Below are 16545 nucleotides of genomic sequence, written 5' to 3' on the forward strand. Positions count from 1 at the left end.
TTCACCCTTGTTTTCATACCCTTAAGCTAAAAAACTAATTTAAAATAAAATTTTGTTTTGAAATGTGATAAGCAAAAAACCAGATAAAAACAAAAATTTAATTTTTCATAGATAAATGGATAACAAAAACATAGAAATTAAGTCAAAGTAAACTTATTACTGCCTCCATAAGGCAAAAAAAATCTTGAATGTATTCGAAAAAAAATCTGTACCCTCTTACACACGGTGTTCGCAAATTGAGTTCGGAAACTTGGAGAAAAGATTCAACGTGGTGATAGTAAGTCATGTACAAAAATTCAAAATTGTAATATTTTCCTTGTCAAAATTCTTTTTTTTTTAATTTTATTTTTAACGCAGTGTTCTTAATTCTCAACGGGTTAAGCTGCTATTTTACATACAGCCCTGATTTAGTAAAAGTCATCGTTACAAAATGAAAGTGTTTCAGAGATCTGCCACTAGAGGGCACTTCACCTAGAAACATTTTTTTTATGTTCCCTTCTACACTTCTAATTTACAGAAACGTGATACTGAATATCGCGATATGCATTTATATTACAGAAAAGAAAGTGGAAATGCAAACTAGCATTATTAACCTGCAATCGACGTGCACTAAATTTTTCAAAACAATATTCTACAAATTAAAAAAGTGAAAAAATGGTATGTCAATGCAATATTTAATTTAAGTAACATAAATATATTTAGCGCATTCGAAAACAAAAAATTATTAATAATAATCGGGAATTAAACAGTATACAACGCTAATTACAGTTCATTTTCGAAATGCCCACCGTTCATTTCAAAACATTTTCTTATACATTTTAAATAATTCTGTCGAACACGTAAAATAACCTATTTCTTGAACTGAGGTGACTTTTACTTGATGAAAATCCATTTAACAAAATAAATAAGAACTAAAAGTTCTGATTTTCACGAAAATATATATATTCACTTGACAATTGTTTCGACAACACCGTGTATTTATCAAATGTAATACTTACAAACTACCTGCTACTATATATACCGAAAAATGACAATAAAATCTTAATTAATGGTGGTGTGAGAATTTAAGTTTAATGTCTCATTTTGTTAAACTCCATGGTTTTTTGTGGCTGTATGTAAAATATCAAAATTGTCAAAAATGTGTTTTTCTGTGTTTAAGTGTGTAGCATAATTAGAATGTAGACTATTGTTTTTAAACGCTCCTTTATGTTCGTTAATGCTTTTCTTGAAGGATCTTCCTGTTTATCCGATATAAAATTTGTTTTATTGTTTTTTTTTTTTAATTTTCCTATTGTGTTGTTAGTTCTGAAAGCTATTTTTAAACCACATTTTGGTAAATCTTTTGAAACTTTTTCCCTGGGTCCTCCTATGTATGTAATTGTTTTAAATATTTTACATACAGCCACAAAAAGTAGAAAATTAAATTATTGGAAGCCATGGAGATTAACAAAATGAAACATTCAAATGTATTGCTTAACGTTCAATTAAATTTAAATACCTCTCCATTATTAAACTTAAATTCTCACACCAACATTAATTAAGGTTTTATTGTCAATTTTCGGTATATATAGTAGCAGGTAGTTTGTAAATATTACATTTGATAAAGACACGGTGTTGAATGAAACAATTGTCAAGTGAATATAATTTCGTGAAAATCAGAACATCAAGTAAAAGCTACCCCAAAAAATAGGTTATTTTACGTGTTCGACAGAATTATTGGCAATGTATAAGAGAATGTTTGTAAATGAATGTTGAGCATTTCGAAAATGAACTGTAATTAGCGCTGTATACTGTTCAATTCCGGATTATTATTAATATTTTTTTGTTTTCGAAAACGCTGAATATATTTATGTTACTTAAATTAAATGTTGCATTCACTGATGCCATCTTTTCACTTTTTTCAATTGTAGAATATTGTTTTGAAAAATTTAGTACAAGTCGTCTGCAGGTTAATAATATTGGCCTGCATTTCCATTTGCTTTTCCGTAACAGAAATGCATATCGTGATTAGGTACATAACCAGAGTATTCGGGCCCAGAATAAAATAGTTGATTTGTGGCTAAACGATAACACTTATCGACTTAATAGTAGTAACAATTTTGAGAATTTGTGATTCTGCTTAAGGCTTAAGTTCTATTTTGCAATATTAGTCCAAATATATAAAATACAGATACAATTAAAAAATATATTCTAGGTAACGTGCCCTCTAGTGACAGATTTCTGAAACACTTTTATTCTTCAAGTCCCCACTTAGATGGTCTCTATAAAATTGTCACCTGTCAATTAATCTTCGTTAATGCCGCTGTGTTCGAGCTAGAGAACGTAAAAACTGTCTCTTCAAGCCCAGATAGCACACAATATCCCCAATATATCCGGTCAATGTCCCATTTGAATCGTTAGCATATATACCAATGATATAATGTAAAATACATCCCAGGGATATTCACGGAATGGCTTGCGGATTTACTGTACACCAAAGAGTATAAAATAGGTGGGAAGGTCGCGTATACTGTTATGAATGCCATCTAATATTTGTTTCCAAGTACTAAAGTACTGTCATGGCGGTTTAAAGTAATGCGCCGCACTGAAAATACTATAGTAGATTGTGAAAGATAGCACTTTATTTATATTTTAATAAAAAGAAAATAAAACTATTTCGACATAATTTTTTTTCGCATTTTACCTTTCAAACTTTAAATTGAATTGAATCGTAGAAGAATACTAGAGGCGTTGAAACTCGTATGTGTACGCTTTTTAACATTGCCACCAATGGGAGCCTTCCCCTCTATCTTATACTCTTTGCTGTACAAGACATACCACAGATATTCTCTATATAGATGGCCTGAATATATCCCCTTGCGCCATAGTAGGAATATAAGAATAGAAATAAGGGAAAAAAGTGAAAAACCGTAAAACAAAATGAAACCTAAAAAATTAAATTTTGAACAACTGAGAAGGAAAATACTAAGTTTTTTAGATTTGTGGTGTTTTAGGAGACATTTTATTGGCAACAATTTATCACATTTATATCGACGTCAGTGTTGGTAAGTCCTAAAAAAACACACAACGCCGTTCGGCTGCAACCAATGACGCAACTACTCGGGGTCGTGCCGTGCCTTACTTGCTCGAGTCTCGTCGGTTTCTCCTCCGTCTCGTCGTCCGCCATCTTTTCAGCCTTGTTTTTGTTGGCGGTATAAGGTACATGGCGACTTGGCATCTATTTTGAGTATTTTGTGTACTGTGCTTACTGCTTTCAGTTATTTTTTTAAAACAAGCTCTGACCCCGCTGATTTCAAATAAATGAATCAATGAAGTTTAATTGGTTGGGCATGAAGAAAGAGGAAAAATTTTCAAAATTAAAATTGACCAAATTAATACTTGGAAAGAAGGCATTTTGTTTTTTTTTTAATAAATAGGACGTAAATGCAATAAAAATAAATAAGAAATATAATTTAATTATGGTGATTGCTTAGTTGATACTTTTTTAAAAGAGTGATTGCTGCACAGGGTTAGGATAAAACTGAGTTTTTTGTAACCTATATACCTATATTATACGTCTTCTAGACTTCTTTTCGTATCTTGTTGCTTAGTTTTTGAAAATAAAAATAAAATAAACTTTCTCTTCATGTTTTTTGAGCAGTTAAATGTAGCCATACAAAACCAAACTAATTTTTTATTTTAGTAAGAGAAAATCCACCAGAACAAAATTATATTTTTAGTTACATAGTATAGTTAGTATAATTTTTTTTCTTAAAATAGATGCAAGAATCACCCCCCCCCCCACCCGAAAAACAAAGTATTAATTTTAAGAACAAAGTACTTACAATTTTCACATTATGATTGTTGGGTGAATTCATGAAAACATTTTTCCTAGTTTTTAAGGATTGTTTTTATTATGATAGTAGGTATTATCACGAGTAAAAAAAACTAGGAAAAAGTGCAGATGTATTAAACCTGTCTTTCCCAAAACTAAAATATTTTCAGATGCGGATAAGAAGGCAAACACATCACAAACATCAAAAGAAGGATGTTCCAATTACTAACATCGTATATCCTTGAGGATGTCCCTTAGCTGAAACAGGATATCCCTAGGATATACGCTATTTCCCGTCAGATATCCCGAGGACGTTTTACGGACGTCCTTGTGCTATTTGGGAACTTGTTTCTCTGAGATGGTAATTTGTCATGTGCGTTTAGCTTCGTCCCTGTTCATCTGCTCTAATAGCTCATTCAGCAGTTGTCTTGTAAAATGTTTTGGAACATTGAACATGATTGTCGGCTACTGACAAACTAAACACCCTTAAACCAATTTTTTTTTTTAATCTATTGAAAGATCTGTTCAGGGGGCCGAGCATACACAGGGGTCCACTTATAACGTCTTTTGAAAATTCGAAAGTAGCAAGTATGACTGACACATTTTAAATGCTTGTCGTGTATAAACTTTTTCCACGTCATTTTTGATGATATCTCCAATATTTGTATATTAGTTTTAATTAGTTCACACAAGTTTTTTCCTTTAGATTTTAGAAAAAAAGTTATAGGGTACAACTGGAAAATTTCTTCCATGTTATACCAAAAAAAAAAAAGCAAAATTGTATGTAGGTGATGGATATCAAAAAATTATACCAGAAAGTGTAGACGAATTTATAAGTAATATTCCACTGAACGAATCTGTCTAGACCAATGGACTAGCACAACAACAAATATAAACATGGAACAACAATATGGCCAGCTTACAGTCCACACCTCACGGTTCTAGAATCTTTTCTATTGAGTGATTATAGAAATAACATTTATTTTACTAGAAAAAAAAAAAAACAACTAAAAAGGGCTATCGACTGTGTCGCCGAATACAATAATTAAATAAATAAATGTCGTTAATTAAAGTTTAACGAACGTGTTTCAGTCATAAAGACATCAAAACAGATTTTTAAAAAATATCAACTGATGATCTGGTAAGTGAAATTTTAATTTTTGCCATTTTCTGCCTTAAATATCAATAATAACCATAATGTGTTACACGTTTTTATCTGCATTTTTTTTAGACACTAAAACCGAAGAAAACGGAATTTTCTAGCAATTTTATATGTAATAATAATAAAAACAATTTATCATTTCCAGCATATTCTCCCTGGACTTCTTTTTACGAATAATAATTTGTTTAAAATAGGTAGTCGGCAACGAGGTAAAAATAATACAAGGCAATTAGTTAACTGTACATTAAGTAAAATAAATCTCAACAAAATGAAAATACCCACGCCCAACGTACTCAGTACAAACCAATATAATCGAAAGCGTACGTGATCCTCGCGGATTGGAGCTCCTCCAGGTCCGGCGGTCTGGGCTTCTCCGGAATGACCACCTTGAACCCGGACTTGGCCAGACCGTAAAACTCCCTGGGAGTCAAATTATTGCTGCCAAACTTCCACCCGAGGTGGTTGTTGCAACTGCTGCATTGCATGATGGTCCAAGAATATCTGAAAAAAAAAATCTAAATTATCATTACTATGTTTTTCTTACAGTGCCATCTCTAAGAATTTCTCATTACTATTTAGTATTTTAGTGCAAGTACATTTAGGGTTTTGCAAAGGCTGTAGTGTCTTTTGAGTCCATTCCATATAGTAATTGCGACCACTCATTTTAAAACTCAGTTTGGCAGTTTCAATTCAGATTTTTATTACACAATCTTGGTCTACCTCTGAAGTTATGCATGTTCCAAGGTGCTCTTCTATCAACAGCGGCTACTGGTTTGCGTTCTTTCGACACTACCACAAATTAAGTTTTTACAGCATTTATTGTAAGTCTTCCAAAGATTCACTCCAGATTATTGTGTCATTCGCAAAGCATATATTATTAACTACCTCAATCAATTCTTTTACCAAGAACAAAAATCCGGGAACCTATGGAAATCCCTAAACAACAAAACAATCTTAACCTTGAATCAGGTCTTTCCATTTCTATATCAGAGACAATGTCCATGACCCTCCTTTGGCTCCGCCCTCCTCAAACCTTATCTAAGCAGGTACATGATGATTGGCGATCATAAACCAAAACCAAAGTGACCCCCCCACAACGAAAGAAAGAACAAGCGAAAAGTGTCCTCAAATACTTAGTTGAGTTAAATTTAAATTAAAAATACCAATATGAGCATCGAATTTTCAAAAACTACAAAATATGCACCTGCATTTTTATTGAAGCTCTATTTTTTAAAAAAACATAGTATAGGACGGTACACACAAATTATGTTCTCAATTTCATATAGAATCTCAAAATTTAATAATATACGGGGTGTTCCATTTAAAATAACACAAAACAAAAGTGTCAAGGGTTTCTAAATTGCATCTCATTAAACTTATAATGAACAAGTTCGGTGAAAAACCCTATACATCGTATCTTATCACTTGAAAAAATTATATCGCATATTAGCCAAGTCAATGAGCTGCTTACCCTGGAAACCAAGAGAAATTGCGCGAAGCCGTACCCACCAAATTGAAGTTTCTAGCTTCCAAGACGGTCACCGTCTCGTACACTTGACCGCCTGCAAAAGCGTCGCGATCGATCACTAAAACCACTAAATATGTCGGACAACACTCACCCGGGTTCACGTAATTGCCCACCCATCCGTCTTTCGACATGGCGAACACTTTATCCGGATCGGTGATCTCCGATTCGCAAATGTTGCAGCACATTTTCCGTTCCTGAAACGATATTAACGTTAAAAGCGCGTAATACTTTAGCGCGCAGAATAAATTTGAGTACGCCACTGGATTTTACGTAAAAATATCCATAAAATTCAGTTCGCCTCACCTCATTACATAACATTTAACATAAACTAGCTACCAGTTTTAAGTAAATACACTCCAATTTGAGCCGTTCCAGAGTGGTTTTCAACTCCAATATTCTGAGCCGCTCCATGACGCTCAACTGGTAGTTCTGTACGAACCAATAGGAAAACTTTTCGGGATCGCTGGGTATATATTCTGAAAAAAAAAAAATTCGTGCGGCCGCTAAGGCGAAAATTTTTGCTTACCGTCCCCGTAAGACTTCAATCCTTCCCTGAGAGTGTTCATGAAGAAGCTGACCTCGTTGTGATCGTAAATCCATCCGGGGTTCGGATACTGCGCCAAATGATACCTAATTAAAATGACGGTTATGTTTACGCTTTGCGCATGTAAGTTTAACATCGGCTAAAAGAACTCATCGGTAATGTCAATTGTCAAAATTTCTTCACCTTTGCCGTGTTTAAAAAAGTTTAACCAAACATAAATTGAGCGGATGGCTAAAATACCTAACAAATTCATTTAAAAAGCAGCTGTTCAATTGCAAGTAATCAGAAAATATACAGTGAGGGTCAAAAAGCAGATGTCGATATCAACTCAGAGAACTGAAATTTTTATTTTTATTTTACATGACTGACGCGTTAAGGTTGATTTTGTGACAATTTGACGAAATTTATTGCTTTTTTGCAAACAACTCCATTAAATAAAAAACGAAATTGCTAGGCGACCCATTTTGGCAATATTGCGATGTTTCATGTTTTTGATTTCAGCCCTCTTGCATTATTATGTATTTGCTGCAAATATTTTATTGACTAAGAACTAAAAAAAGTTTTTCAGACGATTACTTATGAATGAAACATTTTCAAAAACACTAAAGAAAAATTAAACAATTATCAACGACTTTGCTGGAAAAAATGCAGTATCGGTAAATTTAGTAATGGTTGGTACTACTGTCAATGAATGAAGCCTTTGTTTTCTTGAAAGCCATGGTCGAACATTGGTGGATTAGAAATATAATGTAAATCTTGTTGCACCGAGAGAGACAGACTGTCATTATTCTTTACACAACAGTTTCCCAAGAATTGCTGGTGTTCAAACAATGAAATTTCAACAAAAAAATTATCAGCCTTTGTATGAAATAAAATACTTAATTCTTAAATATACAGTGTTTCCTGGAAAGTCGACTACGTTTCGGATTTTTTTTTTATTTGCGATCCCTACCGTCAATTTTTGTTCAAAATTTCATATACAGCTCTAAAATGTCACTTTCAATGATCTTTCAAAATAACTTTTAAAATATTTTTTAATTTAACAGTGAGGAATTTGTGGAATTTATAACATTTGGTTATGTGATTCATGTCAACTATGGTGGACCCTGTATATATACCGGATGTCCCAGTAACAGGGAACACGTACAATAACAGGGAAACGAATAGTTTGAAGTTTGAAAAAAAAAATCAATAAATCTGCCAAAAGAAAATCCCAAAAAAGATTTAATTTTAATAAACTTTGGGGTCGTTAAAAAGGGTTTTTCCTAAGCTATCAATGCGATAGTGATTGTGATCGCTCGCTTACAGAGTGCAGCTTCCTAACGTTATGTCAAAAATATAATTTTTAGAATGAGGAAAAAACGCAATACTATGTTTCTTGCCATTAGTTTGATAAATAAGGGCTCAACAACCCAACGAAAATCATATCTTATCATCTCCATCCCAACCTAAAATTAAAAAGTTATTTTGGGGAAAAATTTAATGTTATATTACCGTTTATGTTATTTCTAGAATCTTCCGTTTTTCGAATATACTACCTAGTTACCCTTACTGGGCGAAATTATGATCAAAACGTTAATAAATATTTAGAAGGATTGCATTATTTGTTTTCGGGATACGGAATTCCCAAGATAATTTGAAGAAAAAAAAAATATATGACTAGGCATGACATTCTAAATGATATAATATTGGAAATTGAGATTTTTTAAATTAATTAATTATTTTTTAATGCTGTCCATGGCATTGATCACATTATCTAACATTCATACATAACATAAATACTTTCATGAAATCGAGATTTGAATAACCTTTCTTGACAAAATTTTCATTGCCAGCATACACAACATATAAGTGTGAAAATTGAAAACCAGAGTGTGAAAAAGATAAAATTTGCATTTCATTTACAAAAAGGTACCTTCTATACTTATGAATTTTTTTCAGGTCATTGAAATCATTCAACTTCCATTGCCTTCTACCCTTTAATGTTAAAAGCTGAGTATCGCTTAGCGGTGGAACTATGGGCGGTTCAGCTAAAATTTTAACATTAACCAGCTTGATGCGACCAGCAACATTTTCAACATTAGACATCGGCAATCGCTTACACCTTTGTCTGCCCTTGGCTTTTATATGCAACACATTGTTCTTGATGGAAGTTTCAAATATTTCCATTGTGATGCCGAACTCAAACAAACCATTGTATCCCGAACTAAAACGAAAATCTAAGTGAACTATAAAATATAACAACCACCATGGCCATACTTGGCACACAGTAGCACGAAAACCTTATTATTTTCATTTATAAATGTCTGCATTACTCTATTTTCATAATGGTTGCTCATGACTAGGGGCAATGTAAATCCAGGAAATACCAAAGTACTGGTATATATCGCTATTATATGTAACACTGCTCCATCTTCAAATATTGTATAGCCACTTAGTGGATTTAAAGTGCCCAAATACTAAAACCAAGCAAGGATTACATGATATTCTAAACGCAACATCTATGAGCAATACTCCATGGGATGTAGGTAAGTCTCTATCATATTCTCCGGTCGCATTCATTAATTGCTCATATTCATCTAAAAAGAAGTATTCTGGGACTTGCCAAAAAAAAAACCCAAAGGAAACGGAAATAGATACCCACCAGACGTTTCCACATCGGCATCAGAATTTTCCTCGGATGACTGGGTTATGTGGCCATTTTCCATTTCCATGGGTACGTTTAGATCCATGTCACTTTCATCGGGGTCTGCCATAATTCAATTTTCAAAAAATGTTTTTAACCGACATCAAAACAACCACATATGATTTTGACGTTGACAGTTGCGCAGAATAATTCGTTTTCTTTGCACTAGCTAGGTTACTTTCCTTCTTCTTTCTTGTTACTGTGGGATCGTGTCTCGAATTAATCATGAAGTTTTTTTTTAATTAAGTTTATATTTTTTAATTATGTACTGGTGGTGGCTCATGTCGGTAGATCTTGCTGGTCATGCTTTTAGTCCAAGGTTCAGTTCAGTTGTTGGTCTTAATTTGATGACGTAATTTGAAATTGCAGGCATCTTTTGTTTATGATTTCCTAATATTTTAATATTGAATAAGTATTGTAAAGTGTTTTTTATTAAAAAAAAGGTATTTAGTTTAATTTTATCTAATTTAATTCAAAGCATTTTTGGAATGTTGAACTATATATTTCTGTCTCTTCTCAATCGGCTATCAGAAAAAGAGAAGGCGCACGATCAGTGACCAATTAAAACCTAGGAAGGAGGAAGCAAAGACATATCGCCATTTTGTGTTTCTGTTTTGTGATTACGCAGTAAATTATTGTGCGAGTGTTCATTTACGAGTATTTTCGGGGTAGCGTTTAAAAAAGGTAACTGTGAAATCAGTTATTATTTTTATTTTGGACACGTTAACAAATGAGTTGAGCTGTTCGTTGTATTTGAAGTTCAATAATCAGCTGATTGCATTTTTTCGTGATTTTCAGAAAGTGACTCACCCCAATCGTTGTTATGTGGTTTCATTGTTATATTAACTTTATCCCGCCCCCAGTGTTAAATGATTAGGAGATTATCCCAAAGTTATTTGTGGTGTTAAGACAAAAATTTCCTTTGTTACAGACAATGTCCTCAAGGAAAAAGATTTTGCTGAAAGTAATAATTCTGGGTGATTCGAGTGTTGGTAAAACCTCATTGATGAACCAATATGTGAACAGAAAGTTCTCAAATCAATACAAGGCAACAATTGGCGCAGACTTCTTAACAAAGGAGCTCACCATAGACGATAGGACTGTCACTATGCAAATCTGGGATACGGCAGGGCAGGAGAGATTCCAATCGTTAGGGGTGGCCTTTTATAGAGGCGCCGATTGCTGTGTTTTGGGTGAGTACTAAGCGAATCAAATTTTGTGTTACTCAGGTTTTATCATGTACTTGGTGGTTGTAGTTTTCGATGTGACAGCTCCGAACACGTTTAAATCGTTGGACAGTTGGCGAGACGAATTTTTAATTCAGGCATCACCGAGGGAGCCTGAAAATTTCCCATTCGTTTTACTCGGCAACAAAGTTGATTTGGAACCGAGAGCGATTTCCGCCAAAAGGGCACAGCAGTGGTGCCAGATGAAAAACAACATACCCTACTTTGAAACTTCGGCGAAAGGTACTGTGAAAGTTCTTAAAACAAATTATTAGTCGGAGCAGTAATTACAAATATATCAAAAACAAGTAGTGTAACAGTAAATTACATAATTTTCTCTAAATTACTATATCTAGACTACTATTTTATTGCACGATTGTACCTAAGGCACTTTGCACTTTTTCCTGATTAATTTTAGCTTTAATATAAGTCTGACAGAAGATAAGCTACCATAAAAAAAAAGAATGCAAAAAAACCCTGGTATATAAATATATACAAGTATTTATCAATTATCATTATCAATGATTAATATTTTCAAATTTTGTTATTGTATTTAAAGCAATTTTTTATTAAGTAGTCTGTGCCTGTCAGTGTTAAGTTAGTAAATATAAATTTTAATAAAATATGTAACTTTAAAATTATGTAAATGTAATTTTGAATTTTTTTCTCAAAATTTAGTTTCTTAATTTTTTCTTTTAACTCAACTTTATTGAATTAAGAAAAGGGCTTGTTTAACACATCGATTCAGAATTTGCCGTCGATAACGAAATTAAAGCCAAATTGTGAAAAATAACTTTTAGGTTATGTGCAGAATTTTTGTATTCTGTCATAATTAAAAAAAGAGCAGGTAAAAATTATATATGAAAAATACATTTTTTAAAAAGTGGGGAACGGTATTATCAGTGTGTTTAATTAATAATTATAAATTCATAAATTGCATAAAATTTTCAAATCAGACAATTTTTTTTTTCTTTTTCTTCAACTCTAAATAATTTTGTTCATAGAAACGAGTTGCCTTAACACATATAGTTAGGAATTTTGTGTAATTTAAATAGAAAAAGAAAAGAGATTTTTTTGTTTATTTTGTTTTTTATATAACATATGAGGCATATCTTATAACCTTAAAAATGCCAAGTGGGTTTGTTTTCAAAAAATCCAAATGAAGAATCGCCAATATCGTTAAGATCTAAATGATTTTATTAGTGTGGAGGATCTTTTTCTTTTTGATCAGCTTCAATTGCCGTATGGTTTCCATGGTGTTTATCCAGATTTGTGGGGAAAAAGTCAAGATCAGTCGTTGCTTAACGAGAAACGAAGAGCAAAAACAATTTTTAATCCAATTAGTTCAGTATCACGGGCAAAAATTCCCGAATTGTACTAAAACACTCGGTAGTGTTAGTGGTAGTAAATTAAATTAATGGCTTACCGAAAAGGCGTATTTTTCTTAACTGTTATATTGTAATCTAATTGTCATTAATAATAAGCTAATCACTAAAGTGGATATGTTTGATTTTTTTGTTGGATACTTTATATAAGCTATTATATAAAAAATTGTAATCGATGATTACATGTAATAATACATATCATTCATTTTTTCAATTATTATCATGAGTTCTGCCACCAACATACTGACAACTATTTTTGAAATTTTTAATCCATAAAAATAATAATAGTGACTATTGTCTGATTAAAAAAATGTATTGAAAAGTATTGAAAATAACAACATTTAAATACTTCTGAATATTTTAAATTCCTTCTCTTATACAGAATTGAAATTGTCAATTTTTTTAAATTCATTTCTTCTAATCAGGGTTTGTTAGGATAAAAATTTTGAGAAATTATGTAGATAAAAATTTATTACAAGCTATTTCTGCAAAGTTCAAAATTTAGTCATTTTTAAACGGCTGTAATTGATCTTCTTTTAATGATAATCATATTTTGTTATACGGTTTTAAAGAAAGTCTCAACTTTAACAATATAAATTGATGTTAATTAAATGGGAATCTAAAATAAAAAACAAATTTTTTTGAAGCACCCTAGTGCACAGTCAATAGATTATTGCCTTTAAGCTGAGAATGGGAAAACACAAAAAAGTACAAATAAAATCACAAAGATAGATAAGATAAGAAAGTAAATTACAAAGACCACTCTCTACAAATGAATAAGGTTGTAGAAAAAGAATATTTTTTAAGTAATAATTTATAAAAATTAATATATTATAATAATTAATTATTAAGTATTTTGCGGCACTGTATTCCATTTTATGTAAATTCAAAAATCAAACAAAACTAGTTTTCTCCGTATTCAAAACCAATTTATTTCTTATACAACAATTCTGGGCAACTCTGCACCGATCAGAAGAGATGCTGAGGAGTTTAAACAGATTTGCTGCTGTCGCTGACACGTTGCTCTGTGTGTTTCTAACTTTTCTATTAAAATTTGATGGTATCAGAACGCTCCCATTTTGAAGAAATGGTGTCATGCTATGATGTGTTCAATAATTTCAGAAAATTTTTAGAAAATGTAGGCAACAGACTAATAGGCCTATGGTTTTTCGATAAAGGTCTTATGTCTTATCTCCTTCTTTTTGGTCTAGCTTCTTGCGCAAAATGTTTTAAAAATTCGCTGTTATATATCGTCGAAAAAAAAATTATATGTTTGTCCGTTCTCCGTTCTTGCCTTTTGATTTTTCCTGAATAACTTTCGAACCGTTGGAGCTCCAAAATTGAAATTTGTCCCCTTTCTTGACCCTCCACGAGGCACATAAGCTTATAAGAAATAAAAAATAATCCGACGCCGGTATCCATCTTTTTTTCGCGATTTTCGACTGTTTTTGGACATTGCTATAAAACACGTTAAGTGTCCGAGATTTGAAGCAATCGACTTCATATGTGGCACATATATACGGCTTTGCCCCGTGACAGAACCTATTGAAAATGGGCGGGCTGAGGGATCGGGAAGTATTCTAAAAAAAAATTAAAAATCGCGTGTACAAGGGTCTACAAAAAACATCATTTTTTAAAATCTAGGACCAGAAGACGCAGAAGATACGGCTCCATAAACTTTTATTCTTGACAATTTTTCAAAAATATACAGGCTCCGCCGTAAATTAAAAAAAAAACCTGAAAAATGGGTAATAACTGGAAGACTGTGAATCAGATCTCACTTTCTTTTTGCGAAATAGCCCGTATAGACAGCAAAAACTTTTGTATTTAAGCTTTTCACCTATTGTTCCCGATATTCCTTGCTAAATGAGAAATTTGCAGATACCAACTTCAAATTTAGCAGAGAAGTAAAACTCCGTGTCCACATTTAAACGGTAGAAATTGGGTGCAACCAAATTTTTCCAAGTATTTTTCAAAAATTTTTGATTTTTTTTTTGGTAATTTTAGCTTCCAGAAAAATATGTTTTCTTTCATAACTCGGTATATTTGAAAAAAAACTATATTGAAATCGCCGTTTCTGCATGGTTGCAGGAAAAACTTACTTTCTCGAAAACCATTTACTATTTTCAAAAAATCCTTGGACCAGAAAACGTGGAAGATCTAGGGCTATAACCTCTACTTCGAACATTGTTTGAATCATGTGTCGTTTATGGGCAAAAAATCTAAAAGATCGTAAAAATTTCCGTTTTTCTGATTAAATTATTGGCGATAAATCAAAAACGGTTAAAGATGGGATAATTTTATTTGAACAGTATCGAAAAGCGTGTCGTGAGAGAGTTGCAGTTCCGTCAATTATACGGGGCGAGAGATATTTGTAAAACTGTCATTTTTGCAAATTTTAATATTTATCGATGTTTACTGTAATTTTGGAAGTTCGACGAGATGTGAAGGACATTTTATACAGGGTGCATGCACAATAAAATTACATCCATTTTGTGAAAGTTCCATAGTGGTTCGCAGGAGCACGATAGAAAAACAGCGCATCCGTTTACCACAGGAAACCGCGAAGTTCTTTCCTTTTATAATTAAAAGTTGTTTCGCGCTAGGCGCTACGAACTTGCCCCTCCCAGCGACGATTTTTCGAAAGCAATCTTGTTGATAACGTACTACACGTTGTTGTTCCAGAGGGTTTAAACGTGGAACAAGCATTCCTGGCGATAGCCAAAAACGCGTTAGCCCAGCAAAACTCGTCCGTGGACCTCTACAATGAGTTTCCCGATCAAATCAAGCTGACCAACACCCAGGGTGCAATGGGCCAAGGTGACAATTGTGCCTGCTAAGGATCCACGGTATCCACGAGCATAGATTAAATTTGGGAATGCGAAATTTACTTTATCGTTATTTTAAAACGTCGGTGTCTAATTGCATTGTTCCGCCATCAAATTTCGAGTAGGAAACTAAATTTTGCCGTTTACGTGGTGGTTTTTGTCGATGATCGAGGACAAGGAAAATATAATTTTTGGTTTTTATTCGACTAGTTTTATTGGGAAAACAATGAGCACTGACTTGTAAAAAAAATGGTTTTATCCTTGGGTTCTCTAGCGGTGTCTATGGTGGCTGGGTTTTTGAGAATGTGTCACCGGGAAACGAACCCCCACGGAATCTATATTACCATTTAAGTATAAAGTAGCCGTTATTTATTTTGTTAGGGAAATTTAAAATATTGTTTGGAGACGATTGTTACTAAAAATGTGATAATATATATGTTCTTTTGCTGCATAGCTGCCGGTTGGAGTGTAATAGCGCTTTGTACCGTAGGTAGGTAAATGAACAGGTCGTCTCTCACTGTGTAACGCATACCTATTAATTTTTTTGTAAATAATTTATAAATATATATTATACACTATATACTATAGGTGTCATAGTGTTCGCGTGGCTCTGTGGTATTTCGTGTTTCCTTCTTTTCCCTCTTTATTGCCGTTCCAGTTAGGTACCACAGGACTGCTCGAATTAAACGCTATTATTATTATTATTATCTTCTAATAGATATTTTTAACTTTGTTTGTGTGTTATTTTACCAATAGTAAACTTTTACATTTCACCCAATAACCTGGATTTTCACATAAATGACTCGTTGTTCCAGAACATTTCACGACAATTAGGCATATTTTGAGCCGTAAAAATGTCGGATTCAAACTTATTGTGGGTTTGTCAGCCGCCATGTTGCTTGTTGTTGGTTTTCAAGACCTCAAAAAAAATTCTGACTTCTAAGTAGTATCCGCATATTCATCTCTAGTAACTATATCATATAGCTATCAGATAATACAGTGGCCCTGCTACGGTAAAAATTGATTGCTATTTTCGTAAAGAAGGTAGTGATTTTCCGCGCATGCCTCAATATTTCACCTATTAATCTGCACTTTATTTAATTTATTTACAACAGCAAGCGATTAACCCAATGCGGCCCATAAATAAAATTTACAATGTCTAATGTACTGTGTATACAAATTATGTAAAAAAAGTGCTTAAAAAAAATATGTGTAGGATTCCCATAGAGTTTTGTATCATCTGCAGTGTGATTGAAGTTTTGAAGTTTTCATTTATGTCGCTTACATAGATTAGAAAAAGCAACGGCCCATGAACTGTTCCCTGCGGAATACCACTAAGCACATTTGATTTACTACCATTTATTCGTACTTG

General features: G+C 32.8%; 2 protein-coding genes across 3 annotated transcripts; one reads left to right on the top strand and one right to left on the bottom strand.

The window, feature by feature from the left end:
- Positions 1-4422: 4422 nt before the first annotated feature.
- Positions 4423-9863, bottom strand: LOC132705794 (protein cereblon). Of its 2 annotated transcripts, XM_060676678.1 has the most exons (10): positions 9693-9863; positions 9563-9627; positions 9308-9507; positions 9151-9254; positions 8964-9078; positions 7031-7134; positions 6841-6980; positions 6596-6698; positions 6448-6538; positions 4423-5477 (listed from the first exon to the last, which is right to left on the bottom strand). In XM_060676678.1, exons 1-10 carry the CDS (start codon positions 9802-9804, stop codon positions 5270-5272), a joined length of 1242 nt encoding a protein of 413 aa, XP_060532661.1. In that variant the 5' UTR covers positions 9805-9863; the 3' UTR covers positions 4423-5269. The 2 variants fall into 2 exon arrangements, with proteins under 2 accessions (XP_060532661.1, XP_060532660.1); XM_060676677.1 differs by having other exon boundaries at positions 4426-5477; positions 8964-9254.
- A 395-nt stretch (positions 9864-10258) lies between these two features.
- Positions 10259-15906, top strand: LOC132705796 (ras-related protein rab7). The gene is made up of 4 exons (XM_060676682.1): positions 10259-10418; positions 10666-10927; positions 10991-11203; positions 15031-15906. The coding sequence occupies exons 2-4, from the start codon at positions 10669-10671 to the stop codon at positions 15183-15185; spliced, it is 627 nt and encodes a 208-aa protein (XP_060532665.1). The 5' UTR covers positions 10259-10418; positions 10666-10668; the 3' UTR covers positions 15186-15906.
- Positions 15907-16545: the final 639 nt, after the last annotated feature.

The sequence above is a fragment of the Cylas formicarius genome, unplaced genomic scaffold (genome assembly GCF_029955315.1).
Source record: "Cylas formicarius isolate icCylForm1 unplaced genomic scaffold, icCylForm1.1 PGA_scaffold_8__14_contigs__length_24414737, whole genome shotgun sequence".
NCBI lineage: Eukaryota > Metazoa > Arthropoda > Insecta > Coleoptera > Brentidae > Cylas > Cylas formicarius.

Excerpts from the sequence above, each read along its gene's own strand:
- LOC132705796 (XM_060676682.1), top strand. The coding sequence starts at position 10,669 with ATGTCCTCAAGGAAAAAGATTTTGCTGAAAGTAATAATTCTGGGTGAT. Across the intron at positions 10,928-10,990 it reads CGCCGATTGCTGTGTTTTGG|TTTTCGATGTGACAGCTCCG; the intron begins GTGAGTACTAAG and ends TGGTGGTTGTAG. Across the intron at positions 11,204-15,030 it reads CTTTGAAACTTCGGCGAAAG|AGGGTTTAAACGTGGAACAA; the intron begins GTACTGTGAAAG and ends TTGTTGTTCCAG.
- LOC132705794 (XM_060676677.1), bottom strand. The coding sequence starts at position 9,804 with ATGGCAGACCCCGATGAAAGTGACATGGATCTAAACGTACCCATGGAA. Across the intron at positions 9,255-9,307 it reads TTCGTGCTACTGTGTGCCAA|TTCGGGATACAATGGTTTGT; the intron begins GTATGGCCATGG and ends TTTTCGTTTTAG. Across the intron at positions 6,539-6,595 it reads GGGCAATTACGTGAACCCGG|GCGGTCAAGTGTACGAGACG; the intron begins GTGAGTGTTGTC and ends ACGCTTTTGCAG.